The sequence below is a fragment of the Tachysurus vachellii genome, chromosome 7 (genome assembly GCF_030014155.1).
Source record: "Tachysurus vachellii isolate PV-2020 chromosome 7, HZAU_Pvac_v1, whole genome shotgun sequence".
NCBI lineage: Eukaryota > Metazoa > Chordata > Actinopteri > Siluriformes > Bagridae > Tachysurus > Tachysurus vachellii.
Genome location: NC_083466.1, coordinates 19,436,141 through 19,457,613, shown reverse-complemented (window position 1 = coordinate 19,457,613; position 21,473 = coordinate 19,436,141). Strand labels below are relative to the sequence as shown.

General features: G+C 40.5%; 1 protein-coding gene and 1 pseudogene across 1 annotated transcript; both read left to right on the top strand.

Moving 5' to 3' along the window:
• The first annotated feature begins 4,295 nt into the window (after positions 1–4,295).
• Positions 4,296–6,028, top strand: LOC132849222 (tripartite motif-containing protein 29-like). Its single transcript, XM_060875483.1, has 5 exons — positions 4,296–4,356; positions 4,465–4,620; positions 5,237–5,289; positions 5,406–5,501; positions 5,624–6,028. Exons 1-5 carry the CDS (start codon positions 4,296–4,298, stop codon positions 5,882–5,884), a joined length of 627 nt encoding a protein of 208 aa, XP_060731466.1. The 3' UTR covers positions 5,885–6,028.
• Positions 5,966–12,350, top strand: LOC132849220 (E3 ubiquitin-protein ligase TRIM39-like; annotated as a pseudogene).
• The last annotated feature ends 9,123 nt before the right edge of the window (positions 12,351–21,473 follow it).

The following is a 21,473-nucleotide window of genomic DNA, read 5'->3' as shown; positions in this document are numbered from 1 at the left end:
GCAAATTTCTAAAAGGACGGACAGCAGAGGGAGCTTCATTAATATTCATAGTGTAAGTACTACCTGATTGGTCAGTGAAATGTTTCATATGTATGTAACTATGTTTTTAAATTCTTTTTTAATCTGTATGATTATAAATCTCTCAGCCTTCTTTGTCCAGCAAAACAAAAACATTCCCCTCTGATAGACAATTTATACTCATCACTTTTCCACATACATGGTGTAACAAATCATTCTGTCAGAATCATTCATTATTTCCACACAATGTTTTACTAACATCTAGAATCTTTCATTTCTACAAGTGAAGCTGGATTTAATCTAATCATAAAGCTGAACAGTGAAGGTCTCTCTCTCTCTCTCTTTCTCTCTCTCTCTCTCTCTCTCTCTCTCTCTCTCTCTCTGTCTCTGTCTGTCTGTCTGTAGTTTCTGAAGACACCACATTATTCTGAATACCAAAAAATAAACAAACAAACAAACACTGTGTGCGCCTCTTGGACCATATACAGAGTTTATAAGTTTTTAAGAAGCCGCATGTCACAGCTTGTTCACATCCACATTTCTTTCTGACCCACAGGAACATTACATTTTAACCATATTTTTAAGTCTACATAAACTTTAACAACATGTATTTATGTAAGCAACATTAGTCATTACAACATGTCTTGAGATATTTACAGAAGGAGACAGAACAATGGAACTTGGACTCTAACCTTTAGGGTTTATTTAATATCAGGAGACACAAAACAGTACAACATGCTCCAGGCTCGATTGTCTTTACCTAGCACTGAGTAACCCGGACAATAAACTTCACTTTTCTACTGTATGTTGGAAAACTGAAATATTGAATCTGAATTTGGTAACACTGAAAAAAAAATATATTTGACTATTGACTTGATTTTTTTTTTTTTTATCTGAATTTTAAAATGTGAATCTCTGAAAATCTCTAAAATCTTTTAAACTCTTAAACACAGGCACTCGAAACTCCACATTACATAAGAACATTAAAAAAAGAAAAGTAAAAATAAAAGTATTTAGTGTAATGTTTACTTCTGGTTAGTTCTTATCATTAATAATGTCTCTGCACTAGAGCTTCAAACCAAATGTCACATTGGGAATGATTATACAGTGATAAATGTAAGAGATTTTACACTCCATGATAAGTGTTGCTACAGTACAGAGGCTTTTCTCCCACAGGCAGCTCTCTGATCTTCATGCTGGTTTTTCTTTTTTAACAACACATTCAGTCTTCACAAGTAAAACTGGAGACTAAAACCAAGTGTAGATGTTCAGAACTATTTATTATTTAAATGATCAATCTAACAGGACACAACTGGGTAATAAGAAACACGTCACATTACATTTATATATTTTCAATATTTTTGCTCATCTAAAAATTGCGTGGTCTGATTTACCATAGAAACAAATCTACATTTAAATATTAGTAAATAAAAACTAAAGTTGTAAACTTTTCTCATATTCATCGTTTAAGCTCAACAACATTTTTTATTTGTAAGAACATCATCTGCTTTTGGGTTAACTTAAATATATTATTATTATTATTATTATTATTATTATTATTATTATTATTATTATTATTATTATTATTATAATAATACTTTCACAGTGTCACTTCTGGTGCTTCTGGACATTTAAATCCTCACGTTAGTTTACGTCGTGAAGCATTATATATTGTCTAGTATTTTACTGCTATACTGAGCTGTTGTTTGTTCTACTCGTGTTTAATACGGTGTTCTGTTTTCCCTGTTTTTGCTCTTTGTGTTTAGTGATTTCAGATTTGTTCACCCCTCGGTTTGACTCTCTGTTTATTTGGATTATTGTCTGTTTTCCGGTTTTGTCTCTGACTCTCATGATTTATTTTCTGTCTGAGTTTTTCAATAAACATCATTAGCAAATGTTTTCTCCTTCATCGGATTCCGCCTCTTCATTACAGATATAAACATGAGTATTGGTAAGAAGATCACAATTGTACACAAACACTATGATGCTGCGGTAAAAGTACTCACACACAAACACACCTCAAACAGTATCAACAAATATCACACATCAAACAGATGTGTTTAACATTTGAATATAAAATTAACTAAAAAATAAGTGTTATTAGTATAAAAAAGCTCTTTCTATCACCAAATTACTAACATAGCTACCTGATCCAGACACCATGTCACTCAAACCATGATGTGATTTACAAGAATAATTTACTTTTTAAAAATTACACGTTACTTAAATCATTTTTAAAGCAGACAGAATACAAGTGTATGAATGAGGAGGAAAGTAGAACAGTGATGTTACAGGGCGCTGAGGTCAAGAAGATGCAGGAGTTTAAGTATTTGGCGTCAACCATCCAGTATGACAGGGAGTGTGGAAAAGAGTTCTCTTTAGGAGTGATGAGAATGGACAGGATTAGGAAGGAGCAGATCAGCAGGACAGCTCAGGTTGGCTGTTTTGGGGACAAGGTCAGAGAGGCTAGTGTGAGATGTTTGGACATGTACAGAGGAAGGAGATGGTTTTATTGGTACAGTAGTAAGATGTTGGAGATGGGACGGTTTGAGACTACTAGGCATACAACTAAGGGAGGCTGAAAATCTGACTGTTCTGTTGCTGCATGTTCATCTTGAGTTAATCTCAAACTAAAGAGTAGAGCAAAATAGAATTGACCTTACAACTGTGAACTATATATATTAAAACCACAGAAAGTCCTGAAACTTTACAGGTGTAATGACCATAATACACTCAGTCTCTGCAGTTCTGAAAAGAAAAATATTGATTTTAGAGACTCTGTTTAATAAATAATTTTCTATTCAAAAATTGTCTGTTGACTTGTATTATTTATATCTAACTTTTCTTCCCTACATTGATGTAGACAGTAACACAGTACAATTGTGGTGTTTCACACATTGTTTACCTTTAAAACAGTTATTACTCCTTTAAATCAATTACCCCTCCCAGTGACATTACTGTATTGTATAATGTTGTTAAAATGATGCCTGAATTATTGTTTTCCAAGTAGATCTGATTTGTTTCAGTAGTGAATTATGTAGCAGCGTTTATTTATGCTTTCACTACCATTTACTACTACAATTGGAGCATTATACTGTATCTGCATTTGGTGTTTTTGGATGATGACAATGTCTGTAGATTTAGATTTAAAGATTTATTAATGTGGTGAATTAATCTGTTCACTAGATTATAGATAGTTCAACACCATGTTTATCTGTAAAGATATTCTATCTGAGTAATTTATATGTATTTACTTATAACACACAAACGCACACACACACCAATATGGACAATTTCAGTAAACAGATAACTGTTTTTATCCTTTTTTCAGACACTTGGTTTAAAACCTACATCACTACAGCAGCCTAAACAACCTAACCAACCTCCAGATATTGTTGTGATTACATTTATTCAGGATGAACACATCACTGAACTCTCACTGTTTAAAAGATGTTAATTATCTGTCTGTAGGTTGGAGTTTGTTGATTGTTTCATAGATGTCATAGATCAAGTACTTTAATCAAAGAAAGTAATTCAAAACAGCAAATGTAAGGTATCAACTAAAATAATGCTGTTGTCAGTTTACACATAACAATATATTAGGTAAAAATATTGCTGAAGACCATTATGTACATGTAGCTCAGCAGTAAATATAAAGGTGTAGCTCATTCACCATCAGATTTCTTATAACCACAGTCACTCCTGGTGAAAGCTCAGCATTAAAATCAGCAGTATAACATGCAGTGCTGATGACAGAAACTCATGATCTCAACACACAGTGCTTCAGAACCACAGCCTCATCAAATTTTATTCAGTTGTTTCATTAACACAAAGAACACAAGGAATCCACATCTACTTTAATTTCTACAATGACAGATAAAGACATTTTTTGCTTTGCACCAAGCATTTGCACGCTTATGTATTTAACATACATTCCATGATATTATACTGAATAAAGTGCACTAGTGGCAATCACTCACTCACTGTGGATTTTTACACAATGTCCTCCAAATAGTTGGGTTCAGAAAACCCCATTCATCTCCCAACAGCTTTACCACTCAGAAAGAGTAGTGGAAGCTAGGCTAAGAAAGGAAGTTGATATTTGTGAGCAGCAGTATGGCTTCATGCCCAGAAAGCGCACTACTGATGCAAGTTTTGCTCTGAGAATGTTAATGGAGAAGCACAGACATAGTCAGAAGGAGCTGCACTGCGTCTTTGTGGATTTAGAGAGAGCGTATGACAAGGTGCTGAGAGAGGAGCTATGGTACTGTATCAGGATGTCAGGTGTGGCAGAGAAGTACATCAGAGTAGTCCAAGATATGTTCGATCTGTCTGAAAGTGTTCACTGATCCAGTCACCACTCCATGTGAACACAACTTCTGTAAGAGCTGCCTTACACAGTGCTGGTACAAGAGTCAACACTGTCTCTGTCCATTATCTAAACAGAAATTCACCAAGAGAATTCCCCTGAACTGAAGATTAATACAACACTGAGAGAGGTTGCAGATCACTTCAAGAAGAAAAGTTGTTCTGACAAACCTGAGGTTCTTTGTGATTCCTGCAGTGGAGAGAAGCTGAAGGCCCTGAAATCCTGTCTGGATTGTGAGTTTCTGTAAAATTCATTTAGAGCTACATAATCGTGTTCCAAAACTTAAGAAACACAAGCTTATAAACCCTGTTGAGAACCTGGTGGCCAACATATCGTCGCTGTCGGGCGGAATCCTCGTATCTCCAAAACCATTATTTTTCAGGAAATTAAAAAAACGCCGTACCTTATCTGCAGTGCACAGGGTTTAGTCCGCGTTGCAGTGGATTGTCTTGCGTTAAATTCCTGTCCTCAGACGAGCACCAGAACTAGCGGGGGTCAAGATTTTTTTTTTCTTTGAGCCCAGTGTTTTGAAGACATTTACCTCAGAAGACGTGTTGATTCGTTGCGACTCTTATTAAGGAGAAATATGCCGCGAAGCTCTCCCGCGGAGTGAAGAAGAGGTGGACAGTTGAAGTGTCCAATGGAGTTATGAGATTTGCGCTCAAGCTATTTTCAAGACTTTAGATTGGTTAATAACTTGTAAAAATAACAGACCCATGTGGGGACTGACCAATAGCATCGATATGTGAAAAAATATGAAATAGACAAAATTTGGACATACGAGGTTTCCGCCCGACAGCGACGATATGCTCAGACATGTGTGTGTGTGTCAGTTCTGTATTGAGACAGACCACAAGAATCACAGCACTGTTCCTATAGAGGAGGAGAGCAGAGAGAGGAAGGTGAGAAACACTGACTAACTTCCAGTAGGAGATCAGATAGAAAGTTTGTGATTTAAATTTAAATTTAGCAAAATTACATTTTTAACAAAATTATTAGTTGTCTTCTCTGTCCTCAGACTCAGCTGGTGGAAACACAGACAGATGTGCAGCAGATGATTCAGGACCGACTGAAGAAGATAAAAGAGAACAAACACTCAGTAGAGCAAAGCAAAGTGTGTACAAACATGACATTTGTTTATATCTGATACATTCAGTAGTTTTTTTATTATGTAGAAATAAACATAGTACACTAACAGTGTTATCTGATGGAAGTGAAAATGTGTTCCTCCTTTAGAGAAGCACAGAGAAAGAGAAAGCAGACAGTATTGAAGTTTTCACTGCTCTGATTCGCTCCATTGAGAGAAGTCAGGCTGAGCTGCTGGAGGTGATGGAGGAGAAGCAGAAAGCAGCAGAGACGCAGGCTGAAGGACTTATTAAAGAGCTGGAGCAGGAAATCAGTGTGCTAAAGAGGAGAGACACTGAGCTGGAGCAGCTCTCACACACTGAGGAGCATCTCCACCTTCTACAGGTCAGTGTTCCTCTTTCTGCTCACTGACAATGCAGAACATCACAGAACAACACTCACCATGCTGAGGGATTTCTCCTCTCTCCTGCTCTCCTGTAGATTTACTCCTCCATGTGCAGCCCTCCACACACCAAGAACTGGACTGAGATCAGTATTAACACTGATGTGAGTGGGGACACTGTGAGGACAGCTCTGTCTCAGCTTCTGAATGAGAAACTCAATAAAACACTCAATAACAAGTTAAAGAAAACAGGTGAGAAATTATTTTGTACGTTAGATTTGATAAAAAAAAGTTTTTTAATAATAGACTAAAGTAGATGTTTTAGATATATGTTTTGCAAAATCTAAATATAAAATACCAATAACTGATCTGAAATCTAATGACATTGATGTTTTGTTGTAATTAGTTTCCACAGAACTGAAGAGGATTCAGCAGTAAATATAAAGGTGTAGCTCATTCACCATCAGATTTCTTATAACCACAGTCACTCCTGGTGAAAGCTCAGCATTAAAATCAGCAGTATAACATGCAGTGCTGATGACAGAAACTCATGATCTCAACACACAGTGCTTCAGAACCACAGCCTCATCAAATTTTATTCAGTTGTTTCATTAACACAAAGAACACAAGGAATCCACATCTACTTTAATTTCTACAATGACAGATAAAGACATTTTTTGCTTTGCACCAAGCATTTGCACGCTTATGTATTTAACATACATTCCATGATATTATACTGAATAAAGTGCACTAGTGGCAATCACTCACTCACTGTGGATTTTTACACAATGTCCTCCAAATAGTTGGGTTCAGAAAACCCCATTCATCTCCCAACAGCTTTACCACTCAGAAAGAGTAGTGGAAGCTAGGCTAAGAAAGGAAGTTGATATTTGTGAGCAGCAGTATGGCTTCATGCCCAGAAAGCGCACTACTGATGCAAGTTTTGCTCTGAGAATGTTAATGGAGAAGCACAGACATAGTCAGAAGGAGCTGCACTGCGTCTTTGTGGATTTAGAGAGAGCGTATGACAAGGTGCTGAGAGAGGAGCTATGGTACTGTATCAGGATGTCAGGTGTGGCAGAGAAGTACATCAGAGTAGTCCAAGATATGTTCGATCTGTCTGAAAGTGTTCACTGATCCAGTCACCACTCCATGTGAACACAACTTCTGTAAGAGCTGCCTTACACAGTGCTGGTACACAGAGTCAACACTGTCTCTGTCCAATATCTAAACAGAAATTCACCAAGAGAATTCCCCTGAACTGAAGATTAATACAACACTGAGAGAGGTTGCAGATCACTTCAAGAAGAAAAGTTGTTCTGACAAACCTGAGGTTCTTTGTGATTCCTGCAGTGGAGAGAAGCTGAAGGCCCTGAAATCCTGTCTGGATTGTGAGTTTCTGTAAAATTCATTTAGAGCTACATAATCGTGTTCCAAAACTTAAGAAACACAAGCTTATAAACCCTGTTGAGAACCTGGTGGCCAACATATCGTCGCTGTCGGGCGGAATCCTCGTATCTCCAAAACCATTATTTTTCAGGAAATTAAAAAAACGCCGTACCTTATCTGCAGTGCACAGGGTTTAGTCCGCGTTGCAGTGGATTGTCTTGCGTTAAATTCCTGTCCTCAGACGAGCACCAGAACTAGCGGGGGTCAAGATTTTTTTTTTCTTTGAGCCCAGTGTTTTGAAGACATTTACCTCAGAAGACGTGTTGATTCGTTGCGACTCTTATTAAGGAGAAATATGCCGCGAAGCTCTCCCGCGGAGTGAAGAAGAGGTGGACAGTTGAAGTGTCCAATGGAGTTATGAGATTTGCGCTCAAGCTATTTTCAAGACTTTAGATTGGTTAATAACTTGTAAAAATAACAGACCCATGTGGGGAATGACCAATAGCATCGATATGTGAAAAAATATGAAATAGACAAAATTTGGACATACGAGGTTTCCGCCCGACAGCGACGATATGCTCAGACATGTGTGTGTGTGTCAGTTCTGTATTGAGACAGACCACAAGAATCACAGCACTGTTCCTATAGAGGAGGAGAGCAGAGAGAGGAAGGTGAGAAACACTGACTAACTTCCAGTAGGAGATCAGATAGAAAGTTTGTGATTTAAATTTAAATTTAGCAAAATTACATTTTTAACAAAATTATTAGTTGTCTTCTCTGTCCTCAGACTCAGCTGGTGGAAACACAGACAGATGTGCAGCAGATGATTCAGGACCGACTGAAGAAGATAAAAGAGAACAAACACTCAGTAGAGCAAAGCAAAGTGTGTACAAACATGACATTTGTTTATATCTGATACATTCAGTAGTTTTTTTATTATGTAGAAATAAACATAGTACACTAACAGTGTTATCTGATGGAAGTGAAAATGTGTTCCTCCTTTAGAGAAGCACAGAGAAAGAGAAAGCAGACAGTATTGAAGTTTTCACTGCTCTGATTCGCTCCATTGAGAGAAGTCAGGCTGAGCTGCTGGAGGTGATGGAGGAGAAGCAGAAAGCAGCAGAGACGCAGGCTGAAGGACTTATTAAAGAGCTGGAGCAGGAAATCAGTGTGCTAAAGAGGAGAGACACTGAGCTGGAGCAGCTCTCACACACTGAGGAGCATCTCCACCTTCTACAGGTCAGTGTTCCTCTTTCTGCTCACTGACAATGCAGAACATCACAGAACAACACTCACCATGCTGAGGGATTTCTCCTCTCTCCTGCTCTCCTGTAGATTTACTCCTCCATGTGCAGCCCTCCACACACCAAGAACTGGACTGAGATCAGTATTAACACTGATGTGAGTGGGGACACTGTGAGGACAGCTCTGTCTCAGCTTCTGAATGAGAAACTCAATAAAACACTCAATAACAAGTTAAAGAAAACAGGTGAGAAATTATTTTGTACGTTAGATTTGATAAAAAAAAGTTTTTTAATAATAGACTAAAGTAGATGTTTTAGATATATGTTTTGCAAAATCTAAATATAAAATACCAATAACTGATCTGAAATCTAATGACATTGATGTTTTGTTGTAATTAGTTTCCACAGAACTGAAGAGGATTCAGCAGTATGCAGGTACAGTGAGCTTTCTGATTTCCTCTCATATTAAAATGGACATATCAGCATTACACCACTGCATCATCAGACTTATTTTCATCTGTAGATCTCTCCAGATAAAAGGAGTATTAAAGTGTCTCATTATCCTCCTCACTATAGCTCCTTATTACTGTCATACACTAAAGCCCTTAAACCCTTTTCTACTTTAGAAACACTGATCATCTTCTTACATTTCACTAATAAAATAATGCAGGAACAGATGTATGTTTGTACAGAGATTAACTTCATACCTTTTTTAACTGCATGATAAATGATTGATTTCTTTGACTATCAGTGGTAAATGTAATCTTTATGCTGTCCAAAAGGTGAGAGTTTTAAACTCCTGCAGTTAGAAAAGAGTTTTTACACCATGCAGTGTTTCTGTCATTTACAAATAAGCTTGAACATAAAAGTCATGAATGTGTTCTACAAAAATATATTTTTTACACTAACACTAACAGACACCCTAAACAAGTATATTTGATAAAATATTTTTTGTATTAGTTAAATAAAACATGTAGAAATTCAGGTCTGTGATTTTCAGCCCTAAACTACAGACACAGTTTATTATATAGAGACTATTAGTGAAATATTTTGTCCATCAGGATCAAGATTTTCCTCAAATGTTTTTATCTCATGTTCTGTGACTCTTTCTGTCTTTCCTGAGTGATAAAAATCAGAAACACAAATATATCACTAAAGTAAAGTTGCAGAAGGAAAACATTTTATAATTCTCATCAGAATCAGGAAAACCTCCACATGTTCACACTAATGACAGAGTGTGTGTGTGTGTGTGTGTGTGTGTGTGTGTGTGTGTGTGTGTGTAAATGAGTATATCTGCTTATGGTGGTGTGTTTTATGATTTCTTCAATCTTCATCATTTTCCCAAACGTCTAGCGTCTTTTAGCGTTTGGGAAAAGGTAAAAAGGGAAAACGTCTACCTTTTAACTCTACAAAACAAACAAGTAAACAAACAAATAACTAAAAAACTTGAGAGGAAACATTTATAATGTGATTATTCAGTATTCTATCAGGTAACACAATACATACCTGTCAAGCTCATCAACATTTCACTGAATTCATATGGATAATTTTTTTGTGACAAAACACAGAAACAAGGCATTATGTATTTGAACAAGCTACAGTAAGTTCAGAAGTACAGACTCTAGGAAAATCCACTGGTGTCCCAGGGGCAGAAACCAGGGGTGTAGATTCTCCTCTGTCTTCATCATATAGATACTAAAATGTTAAAATCTTACTATAAGAAGAAGCAGCACCTCTGGAGCAGACGTCCTTTTGCTCAGGGGCCCAGCAGGGGCAGCTTTAACCCCAATCCTATGCTCATCAACACAGAGACTTAACCACTTTAACTATTACTGCCCCAAAGAAATAACACCAAATAACATACAAACAAACAAATAAATAAATAAATGATGTTTATATGTTTTAATCAGTTACAGTCTGCCTTCATTTGGACTTATGCTCTGTGTAATATTTTTAATGAAACAATCATAAATGCTTGTGGACAACAGATAGATTAGACATGAATGGATGGAATCAGTAGATTGATTGAATGCTAGATAAGATGATGGGAATTATGTAGAGACACTGCAAACCTTTTAATTTTATTTAAATTACTTCAATGTAAAAAATATCTGGAAGCAAACTCATTCACACCAAATCTACACCCATGTGACATCCTGATGCTTATTTATTAAATGTGATGATTTGTAAAACCATAAATAGTATGAGTCACATAAACACAGGAGAAATGATTTTATAAAGTAACTGGTAGAAGCTTTAATGCAGAAACGTTATTGTTGATGAGAGCTAACTGGAAGTAAACGTTACACTACATACTTTAATTTTACTTTCCTTATCAAAACTTTCTTATGTAATAAGAAGTTATGTGAATCTGTGTACAGGAGTTAAAATTTTGATTTAAGATTTAATTTACATTTTTTAGATGTTCAGAGATTCATATGTTATAATTCAGATTTTCAAAAAAAAATTTTCAGATTCAGTATTTAAGTTTTCAGTTATTCTGAAATGTTTCAGTGCTCAAATTCAACATAGAAAAGTGAATTTTGTTGTCCGTGTTACTCAGTGCTAGGCAAAGACAATCGAGCCTGTGGTGTGTTGTACTGTTTTGTGTCTCCTGATATTAAATAAACCCCCAAAGGTTTGAGTCCAAATTCCACGACATGGAGTAAATCACTGTTCTTTCCCCTTCACTGTTCAGCTTTATGATTGGATTGAATTCAGCTTCACTTGTAGAAATGAAAGATTCTAGATGTTAGTAAAACATTGTGTGGAAATAATGAATGATTCTGACAGAATGATTTGTTACACCATGTATGTGGAAAAGTGATGAGTATAAAACTCTTTGTCTATCAGAGGGGAATGTTGTTGTTTTGCTGGACAAAGAAGTCTGAGAGATTTATAATCATACAGTTAAAAAAGAATTTAAAAACATGCAGTTTCTCTCAATCACTTGAGAGTCACATGTTTTATTTCTAAATGTAAAAACATACCAGATATTTATCACTAAAGACACTCAAGGTTTTTACCTCAAATGTTTTTCTCTCATGTTCTGTGACTCATTCTGTGTATTTCCTGAAAAACAAAAATTACAAAGAAAAAAACAAATAACTAAAATTTCAGAAGGAAACATTTTATATTTCTTATCTTTAACAGACTCCTATTATAAACTCTACAAGTTTATTTCATTTTTAAAGAAAGCTTTTACAAAATCTTCTACAAATCATTTTATAAACCAATAATGAATCTGATCCACTGGATGATGATTTAATATTTTTACCTGTTTACTCATATCACACACTGTGTGTTTCTCTCAGTGGATGTGACTCTGGATCCTGATACAGCTCATCCATATCTCATCCTGTCTGCTGATGGAAAACAAGTGAGAGATGGAGACACACGACAGAATCTCCCTGATACACCACAGAGGTTTAATACATGTCCAAGTGTTCTGGGAAAGCAGAGTTTCTCCTCAGGGAGATTTTATTATGAGGTGCAGGTCAGAGGGAAAACTAAATGGACATTAGGAGTCGCAAAAGAGAACATTAACAGGAAGGGGAAGATTACACGGACTCCTCAGGATGGATTCTGGACTGTGATCCTGAGAAATAAGAATCAGTATAAGGCTTGTCCTATTCCCTCTGTCCCCCTCACACTGAGAGAGAAGGTGGAGATTGTGGGAGTGTTTGTGGATTATGAGGAGGGTCTGGTCTCCTTTTATGATGTGAAGTCCAGCTCTCATATCTACTCTTTCACTGGTCAGACTTTCACTGAGAAACTCTATCCATACTTCAGTCCTAATTTACATGTAGGAGGTAAAAATTCAGCATCACTGATCATCTCTCCTGTATTTATAACTGAATAACTTTAAACCTCCCAAATTTGATCATCAGATGGTAAGAGTAAAAAGATTTTGTTTACTTTTTTAGTTAAATTTTAGGAATACATATTTCCTTTTAAAGTGCTATACATATTATTTTAATACCTGGTTTTAATTGTAATCCTACAGTCTGTTTGTTATGATTATGTGACATTATGACTGTGGAACTTTGTCATTACATATCACATATAAATAAAGATCATTTACAGTTTACTCTGATTTTTACTGCAGAATTTATTTTGATCAATAAAATGTATAAAGTTCAGATGCTGATGTCTGTGTAGATAAAAACAAACAAAATGATGTCTCTGCATAAAACGTCATCAAACACAAACACAATCAAATTCATATTTTATTTAGAAATAAAACTCAGGTTAAAATCTCTTTATCAACACTAATAAGCAAATTTCAAAAAGGACGGACAGCAGAGGTTCATTAATAAAGCTTCATTAATATTCATAGTGTAAGTGCTACCTGATTGGTCAGTGAAACGTTCATATGTATGTAACTACGTTTTTAAATTCTTTTTTAATCTGTATGATTATAAATCTCTCAGCCTTCTTTGTCCAGCAAAACAAAAACATTCCCCTCTGATAGACAAAGAGTTCTCTTTCATCATCTCGTGTTCGAGATCCACCTATGGGAAGGGCATCCGTTCCTGACCTCTACAGAAGCATGCAGTTGCACCAAGTCTGGCTTAGACAGGAGCGCGTGCCAAAGGCAGGTAAGGTAACGCCCCTTACCCGAGTGCATAATGCACCTGCACGCGCTACCTTTCCTCAGTTAACATTCGCTTCTCGTGACTTCTGCTCATACCTCACAGCTCCCTGGTTTTTTGGACTGCACTTGCTGTCTTTAGGAGGACATATCGGCTGATCAGCCTCCACCGGACATGCTCGTCCTCAGCCAGTTTAGCTTCGCGAGCCACCCACGCTCGTGCCCCCCTTTTTTTCTTTGGGCTGCCCGCATGCCTTTTTTTCTTTTTCCATGGCACTTTCTGAAGCGGCGCCGGTTACTCCGGTGGACAGCCTATCGCGAGCCTGCCCGGCTGCGTGCGGTGCGCTCATCGCCGCGAGGGATTCCCATCCCTTCTGTGTTGTCTGCACGGGGCTCAAGCATGAGCAAGAAGCTCTTGACCTCCCGGAGAACTGTAGCCATTGTCTGGCGCTCCCAAAAAAGCTCCTGCGTCGCAGGCTCGAAACAGCCGCTGCCCAGTGTGTTGATTTCGGGCTGTCCGACTCGGAGGGGGAAAAAGACGACGCCGCTGCACACCCGGGGGCCTCCCGTGGTGCGACTTCCTCTGACTGGGCCGACATGTGTCCTTCCCCATTTGAGGATTTGCTACCGGCCGACGACCGTTTCCCCGACGAACCGGCAGGTTCCGGGGACGAGGTCGAGGCGGGCTTTCTCGATGGCTCGGATGACGAGGAAGCCATCCCATCTTCCGCGGTCCCTCAGGCTCCCTCCGCCCCGCCTCAATCGGTACTGCTGGAGCTTTGTGAGCGTGCTGCTGTGCGGCTCAACATCGTATGGCCGGCTCTGCTTCGGATCAGGAGAGAGATGTATATGATGGCAAGCTTCTGGGGCCTCCTGCCGGCCCGAGGAAGCAGTTTCTGCCCGTCCTCCCTGCGTGTGCTAAACACATGAGACATTGCTGGGGTGATCCGCTTGACCTGGAACACGGTCTCGCGTGGCTTGAGGTGAAGGATATGGCGGGTCTGGGCATGGGCGACCCCCCTGTGATCGAGCCTTCCATCGCCAGACACCTTAACCCATCTCAGGGCGGGCTGCTCGCCCCACCCAAGCCCGTCCTCCCGGGCAAGATGGATCGCTTCTCCGCGTCGATTCATCAGGCTTCATATACAGCCTCGGCTCTTTCTATCCAAGCTCTCAATGTCTCCTCGCTGTTGTCCGCGTATCAGGCTGAACTCTTGCTTGATTTGGGTCAACAACTGGAGAGTGGGTCGCCATCGCCCGATCTCTGGAAAGAGGTTGTCACGGTCAATGACCTCGTTCTCCACAATGCCCGCCAAGCTGTCCAGGCGAGCGGGCGCTCTATGGCTTTGTTGGTGGTCGGGGAACGCGCGCTGTGGCTTAATCTATCCAGTCTCCCCCATAGTGAGAAGCGTCGCATCGCAGGAGCGCCGGTTGAGCCGGGTCAAGCTCTTTTCGGCCCGGCCGTTGCGCTGATGCAACAGTGCTGCAACGATAAGAAGGAGGACGAGGCTTTCAAGCTGTGACGCCAGTGGGAAACCACAGGCTCAGCAGAGCGGGCCCCCCCACCCCCGCTAGGCCCTGGGGTAAGGTGTCCTTCGCCGCGGCCGCGGCTAGGAAGCCTCCCAACCCCGCCCCTTCGGTCCAGAAACGAAATCAGCCGACCTGATGTTAGGCCACAGGGGGTTTTCGGTCTGTGTTCATGGGCGGCCAGCCCCCCGGACACCTGTTCTACCCTCCAGGTTCGCCCGTCCAAAAGACAGAGGTTCTCTTTCGGCGAGGTCAGCCCCGCCTCGCAGGCGAGGGTTGTTCTTTGTTTCGCACAGGCTTCACTGTTCCCCGTGTCGTCTGGAGTGCATTCCCCTGTTCCACTGGGGAAGGACGTGGGATTGAGTGCAGAAGCAGTGTCACCAAACACCCCCTTCACACTCCTCTCACAGTTTCAATAAAGGCTACGGCCCCAGTTTTCCACAAAAAAATGAAAACTTCTGGCTGGAGGGCACCGTTGCGCCATTAATGAACGATCCGGCCGGATCGGCTCCCGGCGTCCCGGGAAGTCACGTGATGGGGCCGCTCGGGAGTCACGTGACGGCCTGGCTGTCGGTCTCAGCCCCCGATTGGGTGATTCACACAGTCACGAGGGGTTACAGACTTCAGTTTGCCAAATCAGAGCTCCGCACACATTCTGACAGACGAAATCTCATCTCTTCTCCAGAAGGGAGCGATTCGAGTTGTAGCCCCGCATCTAAGCGATCAGGGGTTTTACTCTCGCTATTTCCTGGTCCCGAAAAAGGACAGCTCTCTCCGTCCTCTTCTGGATCTCAGAGTGTTGAACAGACATTTACGGAAATACAACTTCAGAATGTTGACACACGGCTCTCTCATACGATCAATAAAGCAGAATGATTGGTTTTGCTCGGTCGACCTAAGCGATGCTTTTTTTCACATAAGCATCTATCCTCCGCATATGAAATTCCTTCGTTTCGCCCACCAAGGCGTATGTTACGAATTCACTCCTGTTCGGGCTCGCACTGAGTCCGAGGACATTCTGTCTGTGTGCAGAGGCTGAGAGCGGCGGGTCTCAGGATCCTGGCTTACAGTATATAGACGATTGGCTTATTATAGCCGATTCGAAAGAGAAAGTGATTCAAAACACTGCCCGTGTGCTCTCACACATCGCTGCGCTCGGTTTCAGAGTCAATGTGTCAAAGAGCAATTTCACTTCCGCTCAGGAAGTTATATTCTTGGGCTTGGAGCTGAATTCCGTCCGTTGCACACGTGCCTGTCATGGAATCGCATTTCTTCATTCATGAACTGTCTCGCGCGGTTCAGGGAAGGAATGTGGATACAGTATCGCACATGTCTCAGATTACAGGGTCTTATGGCTTCGGCTATCCATGTCTTGCCTCTGGGTCTTCTGAGAATGAGGGCTTTCATGAGGTGGATTTTGTCCCTTCGTCTCAGCCCGTTGCGAGATCTTTGCCGCTATGTCACGGTGACGCGCGCGTGCATGGCCTGCGGAGTTTTACGCGCATGGGACCCCTCTCGGGGCAATCATGCTGCGGAAAGTGGTAACGACAGATGCCTCTTTGACAGGGTGGGGAGCCACTCAAGAGGGCAGATCAGTGAACGGTGTGTGGCCGGACTCACTTCATTCAGCCCATATAAATTACTTAGAGCTCCTCACTGTGTTGAAGGCTCTAAAGCATTTCTTGCCCCGCCTGCGGGGACATCATGTGCTGGTGCGTTGCGACAATACGACAGCTGTAGCACATATCAACCGCCAAGGCGGCATGCGCTCCTCCAAGCTTCACGCTCTGGCTCACAAGCTGTTGGTGTGGAGCGCACGGCATTTCCTGTCGTTACGGGCGACTCACGTCCCGGGCTTTTTGAACAGGGGTGCAGACCTTTTGTCGAGGGGGAACCCGCTCTACGGAGAGTGGCGGCTCCACCCTCAGATAGTGAGGCTGCTTTGGGAGAGGTTCGGCCAGGCTGCCGTCGATCTCTTCGCCTCGCGCGAAAACGCCCACTGTCCTATGTTCTTCTCGCTTCGGGACGAGGACGCCCCCCTCGGCGTGGACGCTCTGGCTCATCCGTGGCCCAGCGCGCTACTCTACGCTTTCCCTCCGCTCTGCCTGATATCTCCGACTCTGGCCAGGGTCGCTGTACAGGGTTTGTCTCTGATCCTCATAGCTCCCAGGTGGCCCAAGGCACCTTGGCTAGCGGAGATAATACAATACCTCTGCTATATGCGGAGCCTTGGCCCCTCCCGTTGCGCACGGACCTCCTGGCCCAAGCGAATGGGGAAATCTTTCATCCTCACCCAGACAGGGTGGCTCTCTGGGCCTGGCCCGTGAAAGGGCAAATTTGAGCACTATGGGGCTTCCCCTGCATGTTATTGCCACTATTCAGAATGCCAGGGCCTCTTCCACACGTTCGCTCTATGATTGCAAATGGCGTGTGTTTGAGGAGTGGTGCGAGGAGCGCCAGCTCATTTCGTATCTGTGCTCCGTCGCTGATATTCTGGGTTTTTTGCAGCACCTTATCGATCGTGGCAGAACCTTTTCGACAATTATGATCTACTTGGCGGCTATCGCTGCGTGTCACACCGGTTTCGGTGACACTACGGTGGGACAGCACCCCCTTATCCGTAGATTTATGAAGGGCGCGTGCCACGCCGCGCCGGTCACCAGAAGTGTGGTCCCGGATTGGGATCTCTCCATGGTGCTGGAGGTGCTGGCCCAACAGCCTTTTGAGCCCCTGGGGGATATCTCCCTCAAGCTGCTGTCCTTCAAGACGGCTCTGCACCTGGATTTGGTTTCCGCCAAACATGTCAGTGATTTGCATGCGCTCTCGGTTCATTCCTCATGCACCAAATTCTCGCTCTGTGGAGATAAGGTTTTGCTTAGGCCTAACCCGGCCTTCATGCCTAAGTGCTTTCCAGCCTTCTCTGTTGGTGTGATTGAGCTCTCCGCTTTTCACCATCCCCCCTTTTCTTCTGCGGAGGATCAGAGGTTGAATGCTTTGTGCCCTGTGCGTGCCCTATGGGCGTATATGGACAGGACTAACTCTTTTCGGAGGAGCGACCAGCTCTTCGTCTCTTGGGCCCCGCCGAACACGGGGAAACCCATCTCTAAGTTGTCTATATCTCCCATAGGTGGATCTCGAACACAAGATGATGAAAGAGCACAATAGGTTACTTTCGTAACCCCGGTTCTCTGAAACATCGAGTGGAGAGATCCACCAAGTTTGCCCCGCTTGCTGCACGAGAAGCAAATATGCTCACTGAGGAAAGGTAGCTCTGTCAAGCCAGACTTGGTGCAATAGGATGCTTCTGTAGAGGTCAGGAACGGATGCCCTTCCCATAGGTGGATCTCTCCACTCGATGTTTCAGAGAACCGGGGTTACGAAAGTAACCTATTATTTTATACTCATCACTTTTCCACATTCATGGTGTAACAAATCATTCTTTCAGAATCATTCATTATTTCCACACAATGTTTTACTAACATCTAGAATCTTTCATTTCTACAAGTGAAGCTGAATTTAATCTAATCATAAAGCTGAACAGTGAAGGTATAGCTGCACTGATCCAATAAATAACGGCCACCAATCATACAGATGACAATTTGTTGCTAGGTCAAAGTGTAGGTAGGTCAAAGTGTTTTATATATTGTGCTCCTGAGTTAATGTTGCTGAGCAATTAGAATTTATAATTATTTATTGATTATATTTAATTTTATTTTTCAGTATCAATTGGTCAAAAAATGTTTACAGTTTAAATAAGGATTGCAATTTTTTTTTAATTTCAGGCAAAAAAAAACCAATCTTAATAAAGTTATTCTTTGTTGTAAGTTGATCTATATTTCTTTCTTTTTTTTTCTTTAATGTTAATAAAGATACAATGTTATGCAGAGGTGTACTTATAACAATTTTATAGACAAATGGTACTATTTACAGTCGCGGCGGAGAGTTGGAGGTAAATCGGTTACCTTACGGTTTGTCTCCTCTCTGAATGATCCTGTAATTTATACTATATGTAATTGATGGTTATTTAAATGAAAGTCAGGATTTTAACTTATCCTTTCCAAGATGGCGGCGCGGCAGTAGCACACAGTGGTAGGTTTTATTTACGGTTTTATTTACGGTTATTTATTTATTTTAAGGTTTTTAGCCCGACTATTTCCAGTGAATGGACACCAAAGACAGCGGTGTTCGTGAATACAAGGACCAGGATCTAATAAAATACAGAAATTGTGCAACAACCAACCTGCACGATGATGTACTGGAAAGGCTTCGTGACCTCGGCTTGCTGTGGAGACCAGGCCTTCAGTCCTCGGTGTCGCCTGATACCGGAGAACAGGAGAGGGGACACCGAAAGCGGATGCGCGGTAAGCGGGTGGGTGTCCGTGCTATACAGAGGCGCTAATGCTAACGTGGCGCTACTGCTAACGTGGCGCTAATGCTAACGAGGCGCTAATGCTAACGACGCGCTAATGCTAACGTGGCGCTACTGCTAACGTGGCGCTAATGCTAACGAGGCGCTAATGCTAACGTGGCGCTAATGCTAACGAGGCGCTATGTGAGCTATACGGAGCTATTAGCGATCTGCAGATTGTACATTTCAATCATGCAAATCTCAAGTCAGTGCTGCCTAAATTCCACCAGCATGACTTTCCCAGATAGCAAACTGACTCTGGACCTGTTTATTAGTGGGTCATTTGGTCTGCAAACCTTTCAGATCCCTCATTCAAATCTAGTATTCTGTCCAAAACAGAAATATATTAAATCTAATCCAACATTAGATAGACTGGATTGCTCTATAAATATGTGTCTGCCTTTATTAATATTAACAAAACATGTAATCATTCAAAACTTGAAAACCATCATTTTTAGCCAGTAACAATAAAACTATATAAAAAAAGGTAATTACAGACTATAAATGTAGCCTATTTACTATGTTTTATATATAGTTTTATTCATGTATACATTGAATAGACATTACAGAAAAATGAAATTTAACCATAAATTGTACCAAGAACATAGTTTTATTTAATGAAAAACATTTCACTAAATAAAATGAACATAAAAAACTACTGTTGGGTCAGGATGCTGACAGTGGGACGGCCGCTTGAGCTTCCCCAATCTGTTGCCAGGTTGAACCATCGTATTACATGCTTCGTAATTTTGTCAACAATGCTTTAATCTTACTTTACTCAGATGTCCAGAAAAGATGAAACTCCAAAGACTGGTGGCACTTGAACGAACTGTAAGCTGCAACATACACACACACGCACACATGCACACACACACACAGTATTTTAATATGAGTTGAAATAATAATCTGAAACGTTATATGGGGAGGTGGTGGAGAATATATTTGTCATAATGAAAACAAAAATATACTCAAACTAGTATATCAGAACAGTGTTAAATGCTGTAGTGTGTCAGTGTCAGTATTTGACAAAATAGATGGCTGAATCAAATTTGAAACAGTATTTAATCTTACTTTACTCAGATGTCCAGAAAATATGAAACTCCAAAGTCTGGTGGCACTTAAACGAACTGTAAGCTGCAACACACACACACACACTATCATGATTTAATATAATATTAATAAATTTTCTGAAACAACAATACATGGAGTGGTGGAACTGTCAAAATGTAAACAAAAATGGACTAAAACTAATAGATATTCAGTGAAAAAAGTAGGTAACGTTAGGCCTAAAATTATCATTTCTCACCTGACATTTTACTTGAAGCGGTAGAAAATATGCGCTCCGGGTTTGATAAAAATCCGGACAGCTAACGTTAATTAGATCATTTCACCTCCCAGGGAGAAAAAATTCCATCCAAATAGCTTTTTACTCAAAGTTATTAATAATTACCAAATAATTTTAACTAAAATTTACGCTAATGACAATTTGCTAACTTGGTTTGCCACAATCATTTCAGAAATAAAATCATTAGTATGTTGAACGGTATGAACAGTAATGTTACAGGCATGATCTCCTGTTGTAATGTTACAACAAATTCACAACTTGACACAAACAGTGACATTTTGACTGCTGTTAGAGAATGTTTCCCAGAAAATCAGCAGTAGTTTTTCATGAGTTTCTGTAAACAGTTTTACAGCCTGTTTGGGCCATCCTTAAAAATATTTTGGTTTGCAGTAACAGTAAAAAAAAAAAAGGGTCAGTAGGTAGGTCTGTATTTTTTTTTTTCAAGTTTCAATGTAAAAAAAAATAAAAAAATACAATTTTGGTGATGGTGATTATGTAGGTATGAATTTAACCCTTCTGCAGACCTCGTCTCTATTCCTATGCAAATTAGGAGCGCCGAGTCAAGTTGACCTTGTCTGGTTTGACTGCTTATAAAAAATGAAGTATATATGATAGCCTTTTTTTTTTCACCTTTTTAGTCTGACTTGTTTCCAATATATTAACATATATTTTGCAAAAACTTTTGTAATATTTGGTATAATAAACCTCATTAATATGCCTCATTTTCTAGTAAAAAAAAAACTTTTGAATTATTTTCACTATAGAGGCACAAAAGTTGATGCACAATTACAGGCTGGTATATTTCAAAGCCAGGAGATTGTTTTGAAACCATTTTGACCATTTTTAATGTCAGCAAATAATAATCAGACGAGCACGAGCGGGGGTCAAGATTTTTTTTTCTTTGAGCCCAGTGTTTTGAAGACATTTACCTCAGAAGACGTGTTGATTCGTTGCGACTCTTCTTGAGGAGAAATATGCCGCAAATCTCTCCCGCGGAGTGAGGAAGAGGTGGACAGTTGAAGTGTCCAATGGAGTTATGAGATTTGTGCTCAAGCTATTTTCAAGACTTTAGATTGGTTAATAACTTGTAAAAATAACAGACCCACGTGGG